This window comes from Cherax quadricarinatus, chromosome 16 (genome assembly GCF_038502225.1).
Source record: "Cherax quadricarinatus isolate ZL_2023a chromosome 16, ASM3850222v1, whole genome shotgun sequence".
Lineage (NCBI taxonomy): Eukaryota > Metazoa > Arthropoda > Malacostraca > Decapoda > Parastacidae > Cherax > Cherax quadricarinatus.
This window is the reverse complement of record NC_091307.1, coordinates 27,466,078-27,483,577: the sequence shown is the minus strand read 5'-3', so window position 1 is coordinate 27,483,577 and position 17,500 is coordinate 27,466,078. Positions and strand designations below refer to the sequence as shown.

The 17,500-nt window shown below is 46.2% G+C and overlaps 1 protein-coding gene across 1 annotated transcript in view; it reads right to left on the bottom strand.

Moving 5' to 3' along the window:
- The window catches only part of LOC128688783 (uncharacterized), a gene marked incomplete in the record, with an annotated part of 102,696 nt that overhangs the window by 69,275 nt on the left and 15,921 nt on the right, over positions 1-17,500 (bottom strand). Inside the window, 3 exon segments of the mRNA XM_070085525.1 lie at positions 2,113-2,298; positions 3,695-3,883; positions 13,578-13,687. Coding sequence (XP_069941626.1) covers positions 2,113-2,298; positions 3,695-3,883; positions 13,578-13,687 — 485 coding nt within the window.

Genomic DNA, 17,500 nt, shown 5'->3' with positions numbered 1-17,500 from the left:
GTTTTAAGACGAGGTTTGATAAAGCTCATGGAGCGGGGAGAGAGAGGGCCCAGTAGCAACCGGTGAAGAGGCGGGGCCAGGAGCTAAGACTCGACCCCTGCAACCACAAATAGGTGAGCACAAATAGGTGAGTACATGCATACACACACACACACACACACACACACACACACACACACACAGGCACACACAAACACACACACACACACAGGAGATTTAAGGAAGTTTTTACAGTAGAGACAGGAAGGGCTGTGGGAAAACAGCACAGAAGGGAACATCAAGAGGGAATATACCAACAAGTGTTGGATGACATACGAACAACTGAGGAGGAAGTGAAGAAGCTCTTAAGTGACCTTGACACCTCAAAGGCGATGGGACCAGACAACATCTCCCCATGGGTCCTTAGAGAAGGATCAGAGATGCTGTGCGTGCCTCTAACCACAATCTTCAACACATCCCTTGAAACTGGGCAACTACCTGAGAAATGGAAGACAGCTAATGTAGTCCTCATATTTAAGAAAGGAAACAGAAACGAGGCACTAAACTACAGACCTGTGTCTCTGACATGTATTGTGTGCAAAGTCATGGAGAAGATTATCAGGAGGAGAGTGGTCGAACACCTGGAAAGGAACAAGATTATAAATGAAAACCAGCATGGGTTCATGGAAGGCAAATCTTGTATCACAAACCTCCTGGAGTTTTATGACAAGGTAACAGAAGTAAGACACGAGAGAAGGGTGGGTAGATTGCGTTTTCCTAGACTGCAGGAAGGCCTTTGACACAGTTTCCCACAAGAGATTAGTGCAGAAGCTGGAAGATCAGGCGCATGTAAAAGGGAGGGCACTGCAATGGATAAGGGAATACCTGACAGGGAGGCAGCAACGAGTCATGGTACGTGAAGAGGTATCACAGTGGGCGCCTGTTACGAGCGGGGTCCCACAGGGGTCAGTTCTAGGACCAGTGCTATTTTTGATATATGTGAACGACATGATGGAAGGAATAGACTCTGAAGTGTTCCTGTTCGCAGATGACGTGAAGTTGATGAGAAGAATTAAATCGGACGAGGATGAGGCAGGACTGCAAAGAGACCTGGACAGGCTGGACATGTGGTCCAGTAACTGGCTTCTCGAATTCAGTCCAGCCAAATGCAAAGTCATGAAGATTGGGGAGGGGCAAAGAAGACCGCAGACAGAGTATAGGCTAGGTGTACAAAGACTACAGACCTCACTCAGGGAGAAAGACCTTGGGGTGACCATAACACCGAGCATATTACCGGAGGCACACATCAACCAAATAACCGCTGCAGCATACGGGCGCCTGGCAAACCTGAGAATAGCGTTCCGATACCTTAATAAGGAATCGTTCAAGACACTGTACACTGTGTATGTTAGGCCCATACTTGAGTATGCAGCACCAGTCTGGAACCCACACCTGGTCAAGCACGTCAAGAAGTTAGAGAAAGTACAAAGGTTTGCAACAAGGCTAGTCCCAGAGCTCAAGGGAATGTCGTACGAGGAAAGGTTAAGGGAAATCGGACTGACGACACTGGAGGACAGAAGGGTCAGGGGAGACATGATAACGACATACAAGATACTGCGGGGAATAGACAAGGTGGACAGAGATAGGATGTTCCAGAGAGGGGACACAGGGACAAGGGGTCACAACTGGAAGCTGAAGACTCAGACGAGTCACAGGGACGTTAGGAAGTATTTCTTCAGTCATAGAGTTGTCAGGAAGTGGAATAGCCTAGCAAGTGAAGTAGTGGAGGCAGGAACCGTACATAGTTTTAAGAAGAGGTATGACAAAGCTCAGGAAGCAGAGAGAGAGAGAGGACCCAGTAGCGATCAGTGAAGAGGCGGGGCCAGGAGCTGAGTCTCGACCCCTGCAACCACAAATAGGTGAGTACAAATAGGTGAGTACACACACGCACACACACACACACACACACACACACACACACACACACACACACACACACACACACACACACACACACTCGCACAACACACACACACACACACACACACACACACACAGGAACTAGTCAGCTGAGGGACCACAAGAAACTTACGTCAATCACTCGAGAGTTACAAAGCAAGAGCCAGTTCTTACATCTTTCTTCAGATCGTCGACTGTTTTTTTCCTGACCCTGTTGGCCATGTTGGTCTTGTCCGGAACTGGCGCCGTCTCAAGACAGTTGGTGAAGCCTGGTGGAGGGCGGTAAACCCTCCAGTAAGCCCTCTCCTGCGAGTCCGTAACTATCTTGTCCCCTTTCTTCCTGTCCTTAGCCAGCTTGACCTGCAGTGAGTGTCTCTCTTCAGACTCCCGCATCAAGGTAACTCACCCTCCTAACTGTACGTTGCTTGTAGATAAACACATATGCACAGTTCAACTTATTTATTGAGGAAAAGTATCACTACGAGAAGCTTTTTTAGTGCTAAGAAAGTGAACTCAAGGACGAAGTTTGTGCAGGAAAATAAATAAATCGTTGAAGAAGGAACGATGTTATTATGCGACATTTTTGATGTTAAGATATAACTGCGCACGATGCCACGCACCTGCATGACTGACACACTCACCTGTTCTTCCTCCTGCATGACTGACACACTCACCTGTTCTTCCTCCTGCATGACTGACACACTCACCTGTTCTTTCTCCTGCATGACTGACACACTCACCTGTTCTTTCTCCTGCATGACTGACACACTCACCTGTTCTTTCTCCTGCATGACTGACACACTCACCTGTTCTTTCTCCTGCATGACTGACACACTCACCTGTTCTTTCTCCTGCATGACGTGACACACTCACCTGTTCTTTCTCCTGCATGACGTGACACACTCACCTGTTCTTTCTCCTGCATGACGTGACACACTCACCTGTTCTTTCTCCTGCATGACGTGACACACTCACCTGTTCTTCCTCCAGCATGACTGACACACTCACTTGTTCTTCCTCCTGCATGGCGTGACACACTCACTTGTTCTTCCTCCTGCATGACGTGACACACTCACTTGGTCTTCCTCCTGCATGGCGTGACACACTCACTTGTTCTTCCTCCTGCATGACGTGACACACTCACTTGTTCTTCCTCCTGCATGACGTGACATACTCACCTGTTCTTCCTCCTGCATAACGTGGCACACTCACCTGTTCTACCTCCTGCATGACGTGACACACTTACCCGTTCTTCCGCCTGCATAACGTGCTACACTCACCTGTTCTTCCGCCTGCATAACGTGCTACACTCACATGTTCTTCCGCCTGCATAACGTGCTACACTCACCTGTTCTTCCGCCTGCATAACGTGCTACACTCACCTGTTCTTCCGCCTGCATAACGTGCTACACTCACCTGTTCTTCCGCCTGCATAACGTGCTACACTCACCTGTTCTTCCGCCTGCATAACGTGCTACACTCACCTGTTCTTCCGCCTGCATAACGTGCTACACTCACCTGTTCTTCCGCCTGCATAACGTGCTACACTCACCTGTTCTTCCGCCTGCATAACGTGCTACACTCACCTGTTCTTCCGCCTGCATAACGTGCTACACTCACCTGTTCTTCCGCCTGCATAACGTGCTACACTCACCTGTTCTTCCGCCTGCATAACGTGCTACACTCACCTGTTCTTCCGCCTGCATAACGTGCTACACTCACCTGTTCTTCCGCCTGCATAACGTGCTACACTCACCTGTTCTTCCGCCTGCATGGTGATAAAATCCCACTTGTGAGACAGAGCCTTCTTGAGCTTGTTATAAGCCTCCAGTTCGTAGTCTTCAAGGCCATGTTTCTGCTTGTTCCTGGAGAGTCGCTTGGTCAAGTAGATGGCGTAGTCTGTGGTGTCAGCGCTGTGGTTCTGTGAGGGCCAGTAGTACGGTGTCTGTGGGAGAGACCAGAGTGTCAGAATCTGTGGTGTTAACACTGTGGGAGAGACCAGAGTGTCAGAATCTGCGGTGTCAACACTGTGGGAGAGACCAGAGTGTCAGGATCTGTGGTGTTAACGATGTGAGAGAGACCAGAGCGTCAGAATCTGTGGTGTTAACAATGTGGGAGAGACCAGAGTGTCAGAATCTGTGGTGTCAACACTGTGAGAGAGACCAGAGTGTCAGAATCTGTGGTGTCAACACTGCGGGAGAGACCAGAGCGTCAGAATCTGTGGTGTCAACACCGTGGGAGAGACCAGAGTGCCAGAACCTGTGGTGTAAACACTGTGGGAGAGACCAGAGTGTCAGAATCTGTGGTGTCAACACTGTGGGAGAGACCAGAGTGTCAGAATCTGTGGTGTTAACACTATGGGAGAGACCAGAGTGTCAGAATCTGTGGTGTTAACACTGTGGGAGAGACTAGAGTGTCAGGATCAGTGGTGTTAACGCTGTGAGAGGCCAGGAAGTATCAGTGGTGTCAGCGATGTGGGTCTGAGAGGATCAGTGGTGTCAGCGCTGAGGCCTGAGAGGATCAGTGGTGTCAGCGGTGTGGGTCTGAGAAGATCAGTGGTGTCAGCGCTGTGGGTCTGAGAGGATCAGTGGTGTCAGCGCTGTGGGTCTGAGAGGATCAGTGGTGTCAGCGCTGTGGGTCTGAGAGGATCAGTGGTGTCAGCGCTGTGGGTCTGAGAGGATCAGTGGTGTCAGCACTGTGGGTCTGAGAGGATCAGTGGTGTCAGCACTGTGGGTCTGAGAGGATCAGTGGTGTCAGCACTGTGGGTCTGAGAGGATCAGTGGTGTCAGCGCTGTGGGTCTGAGAGGATCAGTGGTGTCAGCACTGTGGGTCTGAGAGGATCAGTGGTGTCAGCACTGTGGGTCTGAGAGGATCAGTGGTGTCAGCACTGTGGGTCTGAGAGGATCAGTGGTGTCAGCATTGTGGGTCTGAGAGGATCAGTGGTGTCAGCACTGTGGGTCTGAGAGGATCAGTGGTGTCAGCGCTGTGGGTCTGAGAGGATTAATGGTGTCAGTACTGTGGGTCTGAGAGGATCAGTGGTGTCAGCACTGTGGGTCTGAGAGGATCAGTGGTGTCAGCATTGTGGGTCTGAGAGGATCAGTGGTGTCAGCACTGTGGGTCTGAGAGGATCAGTGGTGTCAGCGCTGTGGGTCTGAGAGGATTAATGGTGTCAGCACTGTGGGTCTGAGAGGATCAGTGGTGTCAGCACTGTGGGTCTGAGAGGATCAGTGGTGTCAGCACTGTGGGTCTGAGAGGATCAGTGGTGTCAGCGCTGTGGGTCTGAGAGGATCAGTGGTGTCAGCACTGTGGATCTGAGAGGATCAGTGGTGTCAGCACTGTGGGTTTGAGAGGATCAGTGGTGTCAGCGCTGTGGGTCTGAGAGGATCAGTGGTGTCAGCACTGTGGGTCTGAGAGGATCAGTGGTGTCAGCGCTGGGGGTCTGAGAGGATCAGTGGTGTCAGCACTGTGGGTCTGAGAGGATCAGTGGTGTCAGCACTGTGGGTCTGAGAGGATCAGTGGTGTCAGCGCTGTGGGTCTGAGAGGATCAGTGGTGTCAGCACTGTGGGTCTGAGAGGATCAGTGGTGTCAGCACTGTGGGTCTGAGAGGATCAGTGGTGTCAGCGCTGTGGGTCTGAGAGGATCAGTGGTGTCAGCACTGTGGATCTGAGAGGATCAGTGGTGTCAGCGCTGTGGGTCTGAGAGGATCAGTGGTGTCAGCGCTGTGGGTCTGAGAGGATCAGTGGTGTCAGCGCTGTGGGTCTGAGAGGATCAGTGGTGTCAGCGCTGTTGGTCTGAGAGGATCAGTAATGTCAGCACTGTGGGTCTGAGAGGATCAGTGGTGTCAGCACTGTGGGTCTGAGAGGATCAGTGGTGTCAGCACTGTGGGTCTGAGAGGATCGGTGGTGTCAGCACTGTGGGTCTGAGAGGATCAGTGGTGTCAGCGCTGTGGGTCTGAGAGGATCAGTGGTGTCAGCACTGTGGGTCTGAGAGGATCAGTGGTGTCAGCACTGGGGGTTTGAGAGGATCAGTGGTGTCAGCACTGTGGGTTTGAGAGGATCAGTGGTGTCAGCGCTGTGGGTCTGAGAGGATCAGTGGTGTCAGCGCTGTGGGTCTGAGAGGATCAGTGGTGTCAGCGCTGTGGGTCTGAGAGGATCAGTGGTGTCAGCGCTGTGGGTCTGAGAGGATCAGTGGTGTCAGCACTGTGGGTCTGAGAGGATCAGTGGTGTCAGCACTGGGGGTTTGAGAGTATCAGTGGTGTCAGCACTGTGGGTTTGAGAGGATCAGTGGTGTCAGCGCTGTGGGTCTGAGAGGATCAGTGGTGTCAGCGCTGTGGGTCTGAGAGGATCAGTGGTGTCAGCACTGTGGGTCTGAGAGGATCAGTGGTGTCAGCACTGTGGGTTTGAGAGGATCAGTGGTGTCAGCGCTGTGGGTCTGAGAGGATCAGTGGTGTCAGCACTGTGGGTCTGAGAGGATCAGTGGTGTCAGCACTGTGGGTCTGAGAGGATCAGTGGTGTCAGCATTGTGGGTCCGAGAGGATCAGTGGTGTCAGCACTGTGGGTTTGAGAGGATCAGTGGTGTCAACGCTGTGGGTCTGAGAGGATTAATGTTGTCAGCACTGTGGGTCTGAGAGGATCAGTGGTGTCAGCACTTTGGGTCTGAGAGGATCAGCGGTGTCAGCGCTGTGGGTCTGAGAGGATCAGTGGTGTCAGCACTGTGGGTCTGAGAGGATCAGTGGTGTCAGCACTGTGGGTCTGAGAGGATCAGTGGTGTGAGCGCTGTGGGTCTGAGAGGATCAGTGGTGTCAGCACTGTGGGTCTGAGAGGATCAGTGGTGTCAGCGCTGGGGGTCTGAGAGGATCAGTGGTGTCAGCACTGTGGGTTTGAGAGGATCAGTGGTGTCAGCGCTGTGGGTCTGAGAGGATCAGTGGTGTCAGCACTGGGGGTTTGAGAGGATCAGTGGTGTCAGCACTGTGGGTTTGAGAGGATCAGTGGTGTCAGCGCTGTGGGTCTGAGAGGATCAGTGGTGTCAGCGCTGTGGGTCTGAGAGGATCAGTGGTGTCAGCGCTGTGGGTCTGAGAGGATCAGTGGTGTCAGCACTGTGGGTCTGAGAGGAACAGTGGTGTCAGCACTGTGGGTTTGAGAGGATCAGTGGTGTCAGCACTGTGGGTCTGAGAGGATCAGTGGTGTCAGTGCTGTGGGTCTGAGAGGATCAGTGGTGTCAGCGCTGTGGGTCTGAGAGGATCAGTGGTGTCAGCACTGTGGGTCTGAGAGGATCAGTGGTGTCAGCACTGTGGGTCTGAGAGGATCAGTGGTGTCAGCACTGTGGGTCTGAGAGGATCAGTGGTGTCAGCACTGTGGGTCTGAGAGGATCAGTGGTGTCAGCACTGTGGGTCTGAGAGGATCAGTGGTGTCAGCGCTGTGGGTCTGAGAGGATCAGTGGTGTCAGCACTGTGGGTCTGAGAGGATCAGTGTTAAAACACTCGCGAAAATTTACATTGACGTCAGAACAAGTTGCTGATTAAAGAAAAAACGAGCGCGGTGTTGGTCACGGACCTCTATGATGTCAGAACTTCACGTAAATAATGTTTTGAGATTTGCATAGAATATGGAACTGAATTTATTCAACGATTTAATGTTATCAGGTTGATCTGGTTGATCAGGCTCTGATCCACCAGGAGGCCTGGTCACAGACCGGGCTGCGGGGGCGTTGACCCCCGAAACTCTCTCCGGGTAACTCCAGGTATTCTGACCTGGTATATCTGTTAATCTGACCTGGTATATCTGTTAATCTGACCTGGTATATCTGTTATTGTGACCTTGTATATCTGCTATTGTGACCTGGTGTGACGGCGCCCTGCCAAAATACCGGTTAAATTGTTAACCTGCCGGCCAGCAGTACCACTGGGTACGTCATAAAACCCAATGTGGGGACTGCTGAGCCGGCTTTAGAAGCAGTATTTACCAGAACACCTCACGGTACACATCTACTGGCAGTAGAGTATTCGTCTGACCGTCTTATTATACATATCTACCAGCTTTAGAAGAAGCGCTCACCGCAGCTCACTGAGTCTGTTGGCCTCAGTTATTTGACGGCCGCATTCAGTGAGCTTGCAACATAGTGTGTGCTGCACCGGACCACCTTGCGGTGTGTCAACTGGTCTTGAAGGCGGTAGACAGTGCTCACCAGACCATCTTACGGTGTACTTCTACCGGCCTTAGAGAGTATTTACAGGACTACCGGTGATGTCTGCGGACTCACCGCCTACGCTGGTCAACTATGGGCCAAATCATCTGATGCTGTTTAGTGGGACATTACATGAAGAAAAGGTTGGAGTGTGACACTGAACTGGGCTGGGACCGTAGTGTGACACTTAAGGAAGTATGATGGAGTGTAACACTGAGATATGCTATAGGACCGTAATGGAACACTGAGAAGATAAGGGTGTCGTGTGACACTAAAGAAGTTACGACTGTAGTGTACATTGAATAGTGTCACGTGACTGGCCTCTGAGAAGAAAGATGCTGTGGGTGATAGTGTGCGACGCAGAGACAAGGGTGTCAAGAGTGACACAGTAGAGATATTGTGTATGACGCAGAGAAAAGGGTGTCGTGTGACACGGAGAGTAGGAGTGTCGTGTGACACAGAGAAAAGGGTGTCTAGTGGACACGGTTGAGCAGGAGCGTCATTACACGGAGGAAAGGGTGTCAAGTGACACAGTTGAGAAGGAGCGTCACAACACACCACAGATAAGTGTCATGTGACACAGAGCGTCATAAGGGTGTCGTGAGACACGAAGAATGCAGTTGATTATTATTTATTATTGTACAAATGTTATTTATAATATATTATTTTATCATAGCTATATAGTGAGACAGTAGTGTCTGAGAAAGTTGTAGCCTGTGTAGGCTCACCAATTATAATTTATTATTGTAACATGTATATATTATCAGATGTTTATTTAGAAAATACCTCTAGACCAAAGATTGTTTTTATATTATATTAAAGATTAATTTATTTTAATGTGTATATATGTATCCCGAACTTTATATTACTGACACTAATGTAAAGACCAATTAGTGTTTTTGTAATACCTGGTATATCTGTTATTGTGACCTGGTATATCTGTTATTGTGACCTGGTATATCTGTTATTGTGACCTGGTATATCTATTATTGTGACCTGGTATATCTGTTATTATGACCTGGTATATCTGTTATTGTGACCTGGTATATCTGTTATCGTGACCTGGTATATCTGTTATTGTCACCTGGTATATCTGTTATTGTGACCTGGTATTTCTGTTATTCTGACCTGGTATATCTGTTATTGTGACCTGGTATATCTATTATTGTGACCTGGTATATCTGTTATTATGACCTGGTATATCTGTTATTGTGACCTGGTATATCTGTTATCGTGACCTGGTATATCTGTTATTGTCACCTGGTATATCTGTTATTGTGACCTGGTATTTCTGTTATTCTGACCTGGTATATCTGTTATTGTGACCTGGTATATCTGTTATTGTGACCTGGTATATCTGTTATTGTGACCTGGTATATCTGTTATTCTGACCTGGTATATCTGATATTCTGACCTGGTATATCTGTTATTGTGAAATGGTATTTCTGTTATTCTGACCTGGTATATCTGCTATTCTGACCTGGTATACCTGTTATTCTGACCTGGTATATCTGTTATTGTGACCTGGTATATCTGTTATTGTGTCCTGGTATACCTTTTATTCTGACCTGATATATCCGTTATTCTGACTTAGTATATCTGTTATTGTGACCTGGTATATCTGTTATTGTCACCTGGTATATCTGTTATTGTGACCTAGTATGTCTGATAATCTGACCTGGTATATCTGATATTGTGACCTGGTATATCTGCTATTGTGACCTGTTATATCTGTTATTGTGACCTGGTATATCTGTTATTCTGACCAGGTATATCTGTTATTATGACCTGGTATATCTGTTATTCTGATCTGATATATCCGTTATTCTGACTTGGTATACCTGTTATTGTGACCTGGTATATCTGTTATTGTGTCCTGGTATACCTGTTATTAAGACCTGATATATCCGTTATTCTGACTTGGTATACCTGTTATTGTGACCTGGTATATCTGTTATTGTGTCCTGGTATACCTGTTATTCTCACCTGATATATCCGTTATTCTGACTTGGTATACCTGTTATTGTGACCTGGTATATCTGTTATTCTGATCTGGTATATCTGTTATTCTGACCTGGTATATCTGTTATTCTGACCTGGTATATCTGTTATTCTGACCTGGTATATGTTACTCTGACCTGGTATATCTGTTATTCTGACCTGGTATATCTGTTATTCTGACCTGGTATATCTGTTAGTCTGACCTGGTATATCTGTTATTCTGACCTGGTATATCTGTTACTCTAACCTGGTATATCTGTTATTCTGACCTGGTATATCTGTTAGTCTGACCTGGTATATCTGTTAGTCTGACCTGGTATATCTGTTATTCTGACCTGGTATATCTGTTATTCTGAACTGGTATATCTGTTATTCTGACCTTGTATATCTGTTATTCTGACCTGGTATATCTTATTCTGACCTGGTATATCTGTTACTCTGACCTGGTATATCTGTTATTCTGACCTGGTATATCTGTTACTCTGACCTGGTATATCTGTTATTCTGACCTGGTATATCTGTTATTCTGACCTGGTATATCTGTTACTCTGACCTGGTATATCTGTTATTTTGACCTGGTATATCTGTTATTCTGACCTGGTATATCTGTTACTCTGACCTGGTATATCTGTTATTCTGACCTGGTATATCTGTTATTCTGATTTGGTATATCTGTTATTTTGACCTGGTATATCTGTTATTCTGACCTGGTATATCTGTTATTCTGACCTGGTATATCTGTTATTCTGACCTGGTATATGTTACTCTGACCTGGTATATCTGTTATTCTGACCTGGTATATCTGTTATTCTGACCTGGTATATCTGTTAATCTCACCTGGTATATCTGTTATTCTGACCTGGAATATCTGTTATTCTGACCTGGAATATCTGTTAATCTGACCTGGTATATCTGTTACTGTGACCTGGTGTATCTGTTACTCTGACATGGTATATCTGTTATTCTGATCTGGTATATCTGTTATTCTGACCTGGTATATCTGTTACTCTGACATGGTATATCTGTTATTCTGATCTGGTATATCTGTTATTCTGACCTGGTATATCTGTTACTCTGACATGGTATATCTGTTATTCTGATCTGGTATATCTGTTATTCTGACCTGGTATATCTGTTAATCTGACCTGGTATATCTGTTACTCTGACCTGGTATATCTGTTACTCTGACCTGGTATATCTGTTATTCTGACCTGGTATATCTGTTATTCTGACCTGGTATATCTGTTACTCTAACCTGGTATATCTGTTATTCTGACCTGGTATATCTGTTACTGTGACCTGGTATATCTGTTACTCTGACCTGGTATATCTGTTACTGTGACCTGGTATATCTGTTATTGTGACCTGGTATATCTGTTATTCTGACCAGGTATATCTGTTATTGTGACCTGGTATATCTGTTATTGTGTCCTGGTATACCTGTTATTCTCACCTGATATATCCGTTATTCTGACTTGGTATATCTGTTATTCTGACCTGGTATATCTGTTATTCTGACCTGGTATACCTGTTATTCTGACCTGGTATATCTGTTATTCTGACCTGGTATATCTGATATTCTGACCTGGTATATCTGTTATTGTGACCTGGTATTTCTGTTATTCTGACCTGGTATATCTGTTATTCTGACCTGGTATACCTGTTATTCTGACCTGGTATATCTGTTATTCTGACCTGGTATAGCTGATATTCTGACTTGGTATACCTGTTATTGTGACCTGGTATATCTGTTATTGTGTCCTGGTATACCTTTTATTCTGACCTGATATATCCGTTATTCTGACTTAGTATATCTGTTATTCTGACCTGGTATATCTGTTATTGTGACCTGGTATATCTGTTATTCTGACCTGGTATATCTGTTATTCTGACCTGGTATATCTGTTACTCTAACCTGGTATATCTGTTATTCTGACCTGGTATATCTGTTATTCTGACCTGGTATATCTGTTAGTCTGACCTGGTATATCTCTTAATCTGACCTGGTATATCTGTTATTCTGACCTATTATATCTGTTATTCTGACCTGGTATATCTGTTAATCTCACCTGGTATATCTGTTACTCTGACCTGGTATATCTGTTATTCTGACCTGGTATATCTGTTATTCTGACCTGGAATATCTGTTAATCTGAGCTGGTATATCTGTTACTCTGACCTGGTATATCTCTTAATCTGACCTGGTATATCTGTTACTGTGACCTGGTATATCTGTTACTCTGACCTGGTATATCTGTTACTCTGACCTGGTATATCTGTTATTCTGATCTGTTATATCTGTTATTCTGACCTGGTATATCTGTTAATCTGACCTGGTATATCTGTTACTCTGACCTGGTATATCTGTTACTCTGACCTGGTATATCTGTTATTCTGACCTGGTATATCTGTTATTCTGACCTGGTATATCTGTTACTCTAACATGGTATATCTGTTATTCTGACCTGGTATATCTGTTACTCTGACCTGGTATATCTGTTACTGTGACCTGGTATATCTGTTACTGTGACCTGGTATATCTGTTACTGTGACCTGGTATATCTGTTACTGTGACCTGGTATATCTGTTACTGTGACCTGGTATATCTGTTACTCTGACCTGGTATATCTGTTACTGTGACTTGGTATATCTGTTACTGTGACCTGGTATATCTGTTACTGTGACCTGGTATATCTGTTACTGTGACCTGGTATATCTGTTACTCTGACCTGGTATATCTGTTACTGTGACTTGGTATATCTGTTACTGTGACCTGGTATATCTGTTACTGTGACCTGGTATATCTGTTACTGTGACCTGGTATATCTGTTACTCTGACCTGGTATATCTGTTACTGTGACTTGGTATATCTGTTACTGTGACCTGGTAAATGACAAGTTAAGGCTGGGTGTGCAGATAACTGGTCTCTTGTGATGGACTGGGTTGCTTAACGACCAATTAAACAATGAACCACGTCTGCTACATATGGGAGTCTTTAATGAGGAAACTTTTTGCCAGCCATTGGCTTCTACAGTCTAATACAGAGAATAACAGTGAAAGATGAGGAGAAGTTTGAGGTAATCATTCCCTCAGCCTGGTGTCGATTTTTTCAGTCCATCAATCTCAAGATTGATAGATTCCAAGTTGAGGGACTGATTACCTCAAACTCCTTCTCATCTTCCACTGCTATTTTCTGCATTGGACTGATGAAGCCACTGACTGGCGAAACGGTTCCTCTGGTAGTGAATGAAATGAATCACAAAAATTGGATAAAAATCTTTCAGAGAGAGAGAGAAAGAGAGAGACGGGCAGAGAGAGAGAGAGAGAAAGAGAGAAAGAGAGAGAGAGAGAGAGAGAGAGAGAGAGAGAGAGAGAGAGAGAGAGAGAGAGAGAGAGAGAGAGAGAGAGAGAGAGAGAGAGAGAGAGAGAGAGAGAGAGAGAGAGAGAGCACCTACCTGGAACCTGTAGAGGGAAGAGTCATCCTTGACGATGAGTGATCGTGACTCTCCTACAGGGAAGAAGTATCCGTACTGACACAGCAGGTTGGCAAGGTGGATGGCCTCAGCTGTGGAAGATACACCACATGTTACACTCAACCTTCACTCTACCAGCATTATTATTCACTCTACCAACATTATTATTCACTCTGCCAACATCTTAAACTTCGCTCTAACAACATTAAATTCACTCTAGCACCATCGCACTTTTCACTCATTAAATACCTAAAATATATCATAATATTTTCTCAAACTTCCTGTCTTCATTGTCATTCTTGTAAACGTTGAACAGACTGCTTGACTTGGCTTACTCTTCACTGCCTACCAGTTGCCGGTATGAAGGAACTTGCGTAAGCAAGGAAGCATTTACTTATACCAGGCTTGTAAGGTGACACACATCAACTTATTGGGAATCTTTGTAAAACAATATTATAATCAGCATTATTCTAACAAATGTTGTTATAAGAGTAATGGTTATTGTTTGACATCTTGTCTGGGCTCGTTGTCTCCCCTACCACCATACCTTCACGGGAACACTATAAAAGTAATACACACATTTTGTATACTCTGGTTCTCATTTCTTTTGCTCTCTCTTAAGTGGCCCGGTGGCCTGGTGGCTAAAGCTCCCGCTTCACACACGGAGGGCCCGGGTTCGATTCCCGGCGGGTGGAAACATTCGACACGTTTCCTTACACCTGTTGTCCTGTTCACCTAGCAGCAAATAGGTACCTGGGTGTTAGTCGACTGGTGTGGGTCGCATCCTGGGGGACAAGATTAAGGACCCCAATGGAAATAAGTTAGACAGTCCTCGATGACGCACTGACTTTCTTGGGTTATCCTGGGTGGCTAACCCTCCGGGGTTAAAAATCCGAACGAAATCTTATCTTATCTTATCTTATCTTATCTCATCTTCCTCTCCGTTCCCCTCACCATCCTCTCTCCTCTCTGTATCTCGCTTCCGCATCTCATGGGGAAAGATGTCAGGGGGAGACGCTACAACATAGAGTGAACACAAGGCTGTTAGCTGCCCCAATTTGTTAAGCCCAGTAAAGGACTCTCTGGGTACCAGGACCAGACTGACACAATCCATACCAAATGTTTGTTTACAGAGGAAGGTTTGCCAGTAAAAAATGTACTATGCTGACAATACCGAGATGATAGTACCGAGATGATAGTACCGAGATGATAGTACAGAGATGATAATGCAGTGATGATAGTACAGCGATGATAGTACAGTGATTATAGTACCTAGATGGTACCGAGATGGTAGTACCGAGATGATAATACTGAGAAGACAGTACAAAGATAATAGTACCGAGATAATAGTACCGAGATGATAGTACCGAGATGAAGTACCGAGATAATAATACCTACCTGGAGTCTACCTGGAGGGCATTCCGGGGATCAACGCCCCCGCGGCCCGGGTCACGACCAGGCCTCCCGGTGCGTCAGGGTCTGATCAGCGAGGCTGTTACTACTGGCAGCACGCAATCCAACGTACGAACCACAGCCCGGTTGATCCGACACCGTCTTTAGGTATCTGTCCAGCTCCCTCTTGGTGGGAGGCTGTTGAACAGTCTTGGGCCCAGGACACTTACTGTGTTTTCTCTTAGTGTACCAGTGACGCCCCTACTTTTCACTGGGGGTATGTTGCATCGCCTGCCAAGTCTTTTGCTTTTGTATGGAGTGATTGCTGTGTGCATATTAGGGACCAGTCCCTCCAGAATCTTCCAGGTGTAGATTATGATATCTCTCTCTCGCCTGCGCTCTAGTGAGTACAAGTCAAGTGCTTCCAGGCGCTCCCAGTAGTTAAGGTGTTTGATGGAACTTATACGTGCAGTAAAGGTTCTCTGTGCATTCTCTAGTTCTGCAATTTCACCTGCCTTGAATGGGGATGTTAATGTACAGCAGTATTCCAGCCTAGAGAGAATAAGTGATTTAAAAAGGATCATTGGCTTAGCATCTCTTGTCTTGAATGTTCTCATTATCCATCCTATCAGTTTCCTATCAGATGTGATAGTGGCATTGTTGTGGTCCTTGAAGGTGAGGTCTTCGGACATTACCACACCCAGGTCCTTCACATTACTTTTCCGCTCTACTGTGTGATTGAAGTTTGTAGTATACTCAGTTCTAGTTATTATTTCCTCCAGTTTTCCATAACGGAGTAATTGGTACCGAGGTGATAGTACAGAGATGATAGTACCGAGATGACAGGACAGAGAAGATAGTACCCAGAAGACAGTACAGATAAGATAGTTCCGAGAAGACAGTACAGAGATGATAGTACCGAGAAGACAGTACAAAGATGATAGTACCGAGAAGATAGTACAAAGATGATAGTGCCGAGATGATAGTACCAAGATGATAGTACCGAGAAGACATTACAGAGAAGATAGTACTGAGATGATAGTACCAAGATGATAGTACCAAGATGATAGTACCGAGAAGACATTACAGAGAAGATAGTACTGAGATGATAGTACCAAGATGATAATAGCGAAAAGACAGCAGCAACGACACAGTACTAAGAAGACAGTACCGGGAAGATAGTACCGGGAAGACAGTACCGGGAAGACAGTACCGGGAAGACAGTACCGGGAAGACAGTACCGGGAAGACAGTACCGGGAAGACAGTACCGGGAAGACAGTACCGGGAAGACAGTACCGGGAAGACAGTACCGGGAAGACAGTACCGGGAAGACAGTACCGGGAAGACAGTACCGGAAGACAGTACCAGGGAAGTACAGTACCGGGAAGACAGTACCGGGAAGACAGTACCGGGAAGACAGTACCGGGAAGACAGTACCGGGAAGATAGTACCGGGAAGACAGTACCGGGAAGACAGTACCGGGAAGACAGTACCGGGAAGACAGTACCGGGAAGACAGTACCGGGAAGACAGTACCGGGAAGACAGTACCGGGAAGACAGTACCGGGAAGACAGTACCAGGAAGACAGTACCAGGAAGACAGTACCGGGAAGACAGTACCGGGAAGACAGTACCGGGAAGACAGTACCGGGAAGACAGTATCATGAAAACATTACCAAAACGACAGTATGAAGGTAGGGGATGCAGAAAAGGTGGGAAACAGAACATAGGAAGAGGATGTGGAAAGGGAAGGAGTAACTGGGAGGAGGAGAGGGAATTGGAGATGAGAGAGGGGGAGGAGGAGAGGGCAGGCCTATCGGGCATGGAAGCCGGCTGCACCATTTGCGTTATCGTGTAACCATTAGTTAAGAGGGACGGAGTGAAGGAGGTAGGTAGGTAGGTAGGTAGGTAGGTAGGTAGGTAGCTAGGTAGGTAGGTAGGTAGGTAGGGAGGGAGGAAGGGAGGGAGGGAGGGAGGGAGGGAGGGAGGGAGTAGTATAGAGGATGCAGCAGATGTGAAGTCAACTGTGATTGCACAAACAGTTAGGTTTGTTAGGGTCGTAGTTGTTATTAGGTTTACCTCCAGGTAAACCCACTTCTCTAACGCCGTGAGATTAGTAAATACTTCCTACCGTTTCTGTGATTAGTCTAAGTCAATAACCTCCACCAGTGCCATCATGCCACTCAAACAGTGTACTCTTTTACCATGTTCATTTCTCTTAAAATTTTAGCCATCATTATTACCTTGCCCTTTTTTTTCCATAATCATCATTTTCTCCTCGATTATTTTAGTCATTTTCTTCAGTTTCTTCTGATAGTTATAGTTTATTTCCTTATCTCTGGGACAAGTCTTGTTGTAAACATTTTGAGTTTTTTTTTTTATCTGTTGTCTTTATATTTCATCAAGTGTGAGCACCATGTTGGGGTTGCATACTATGTGTTGAGTCTTACACATGTAGTACATAGCGTACTGAGATTTATTAGTCTAGCACATGCAGCTGAATTTATGCCGCG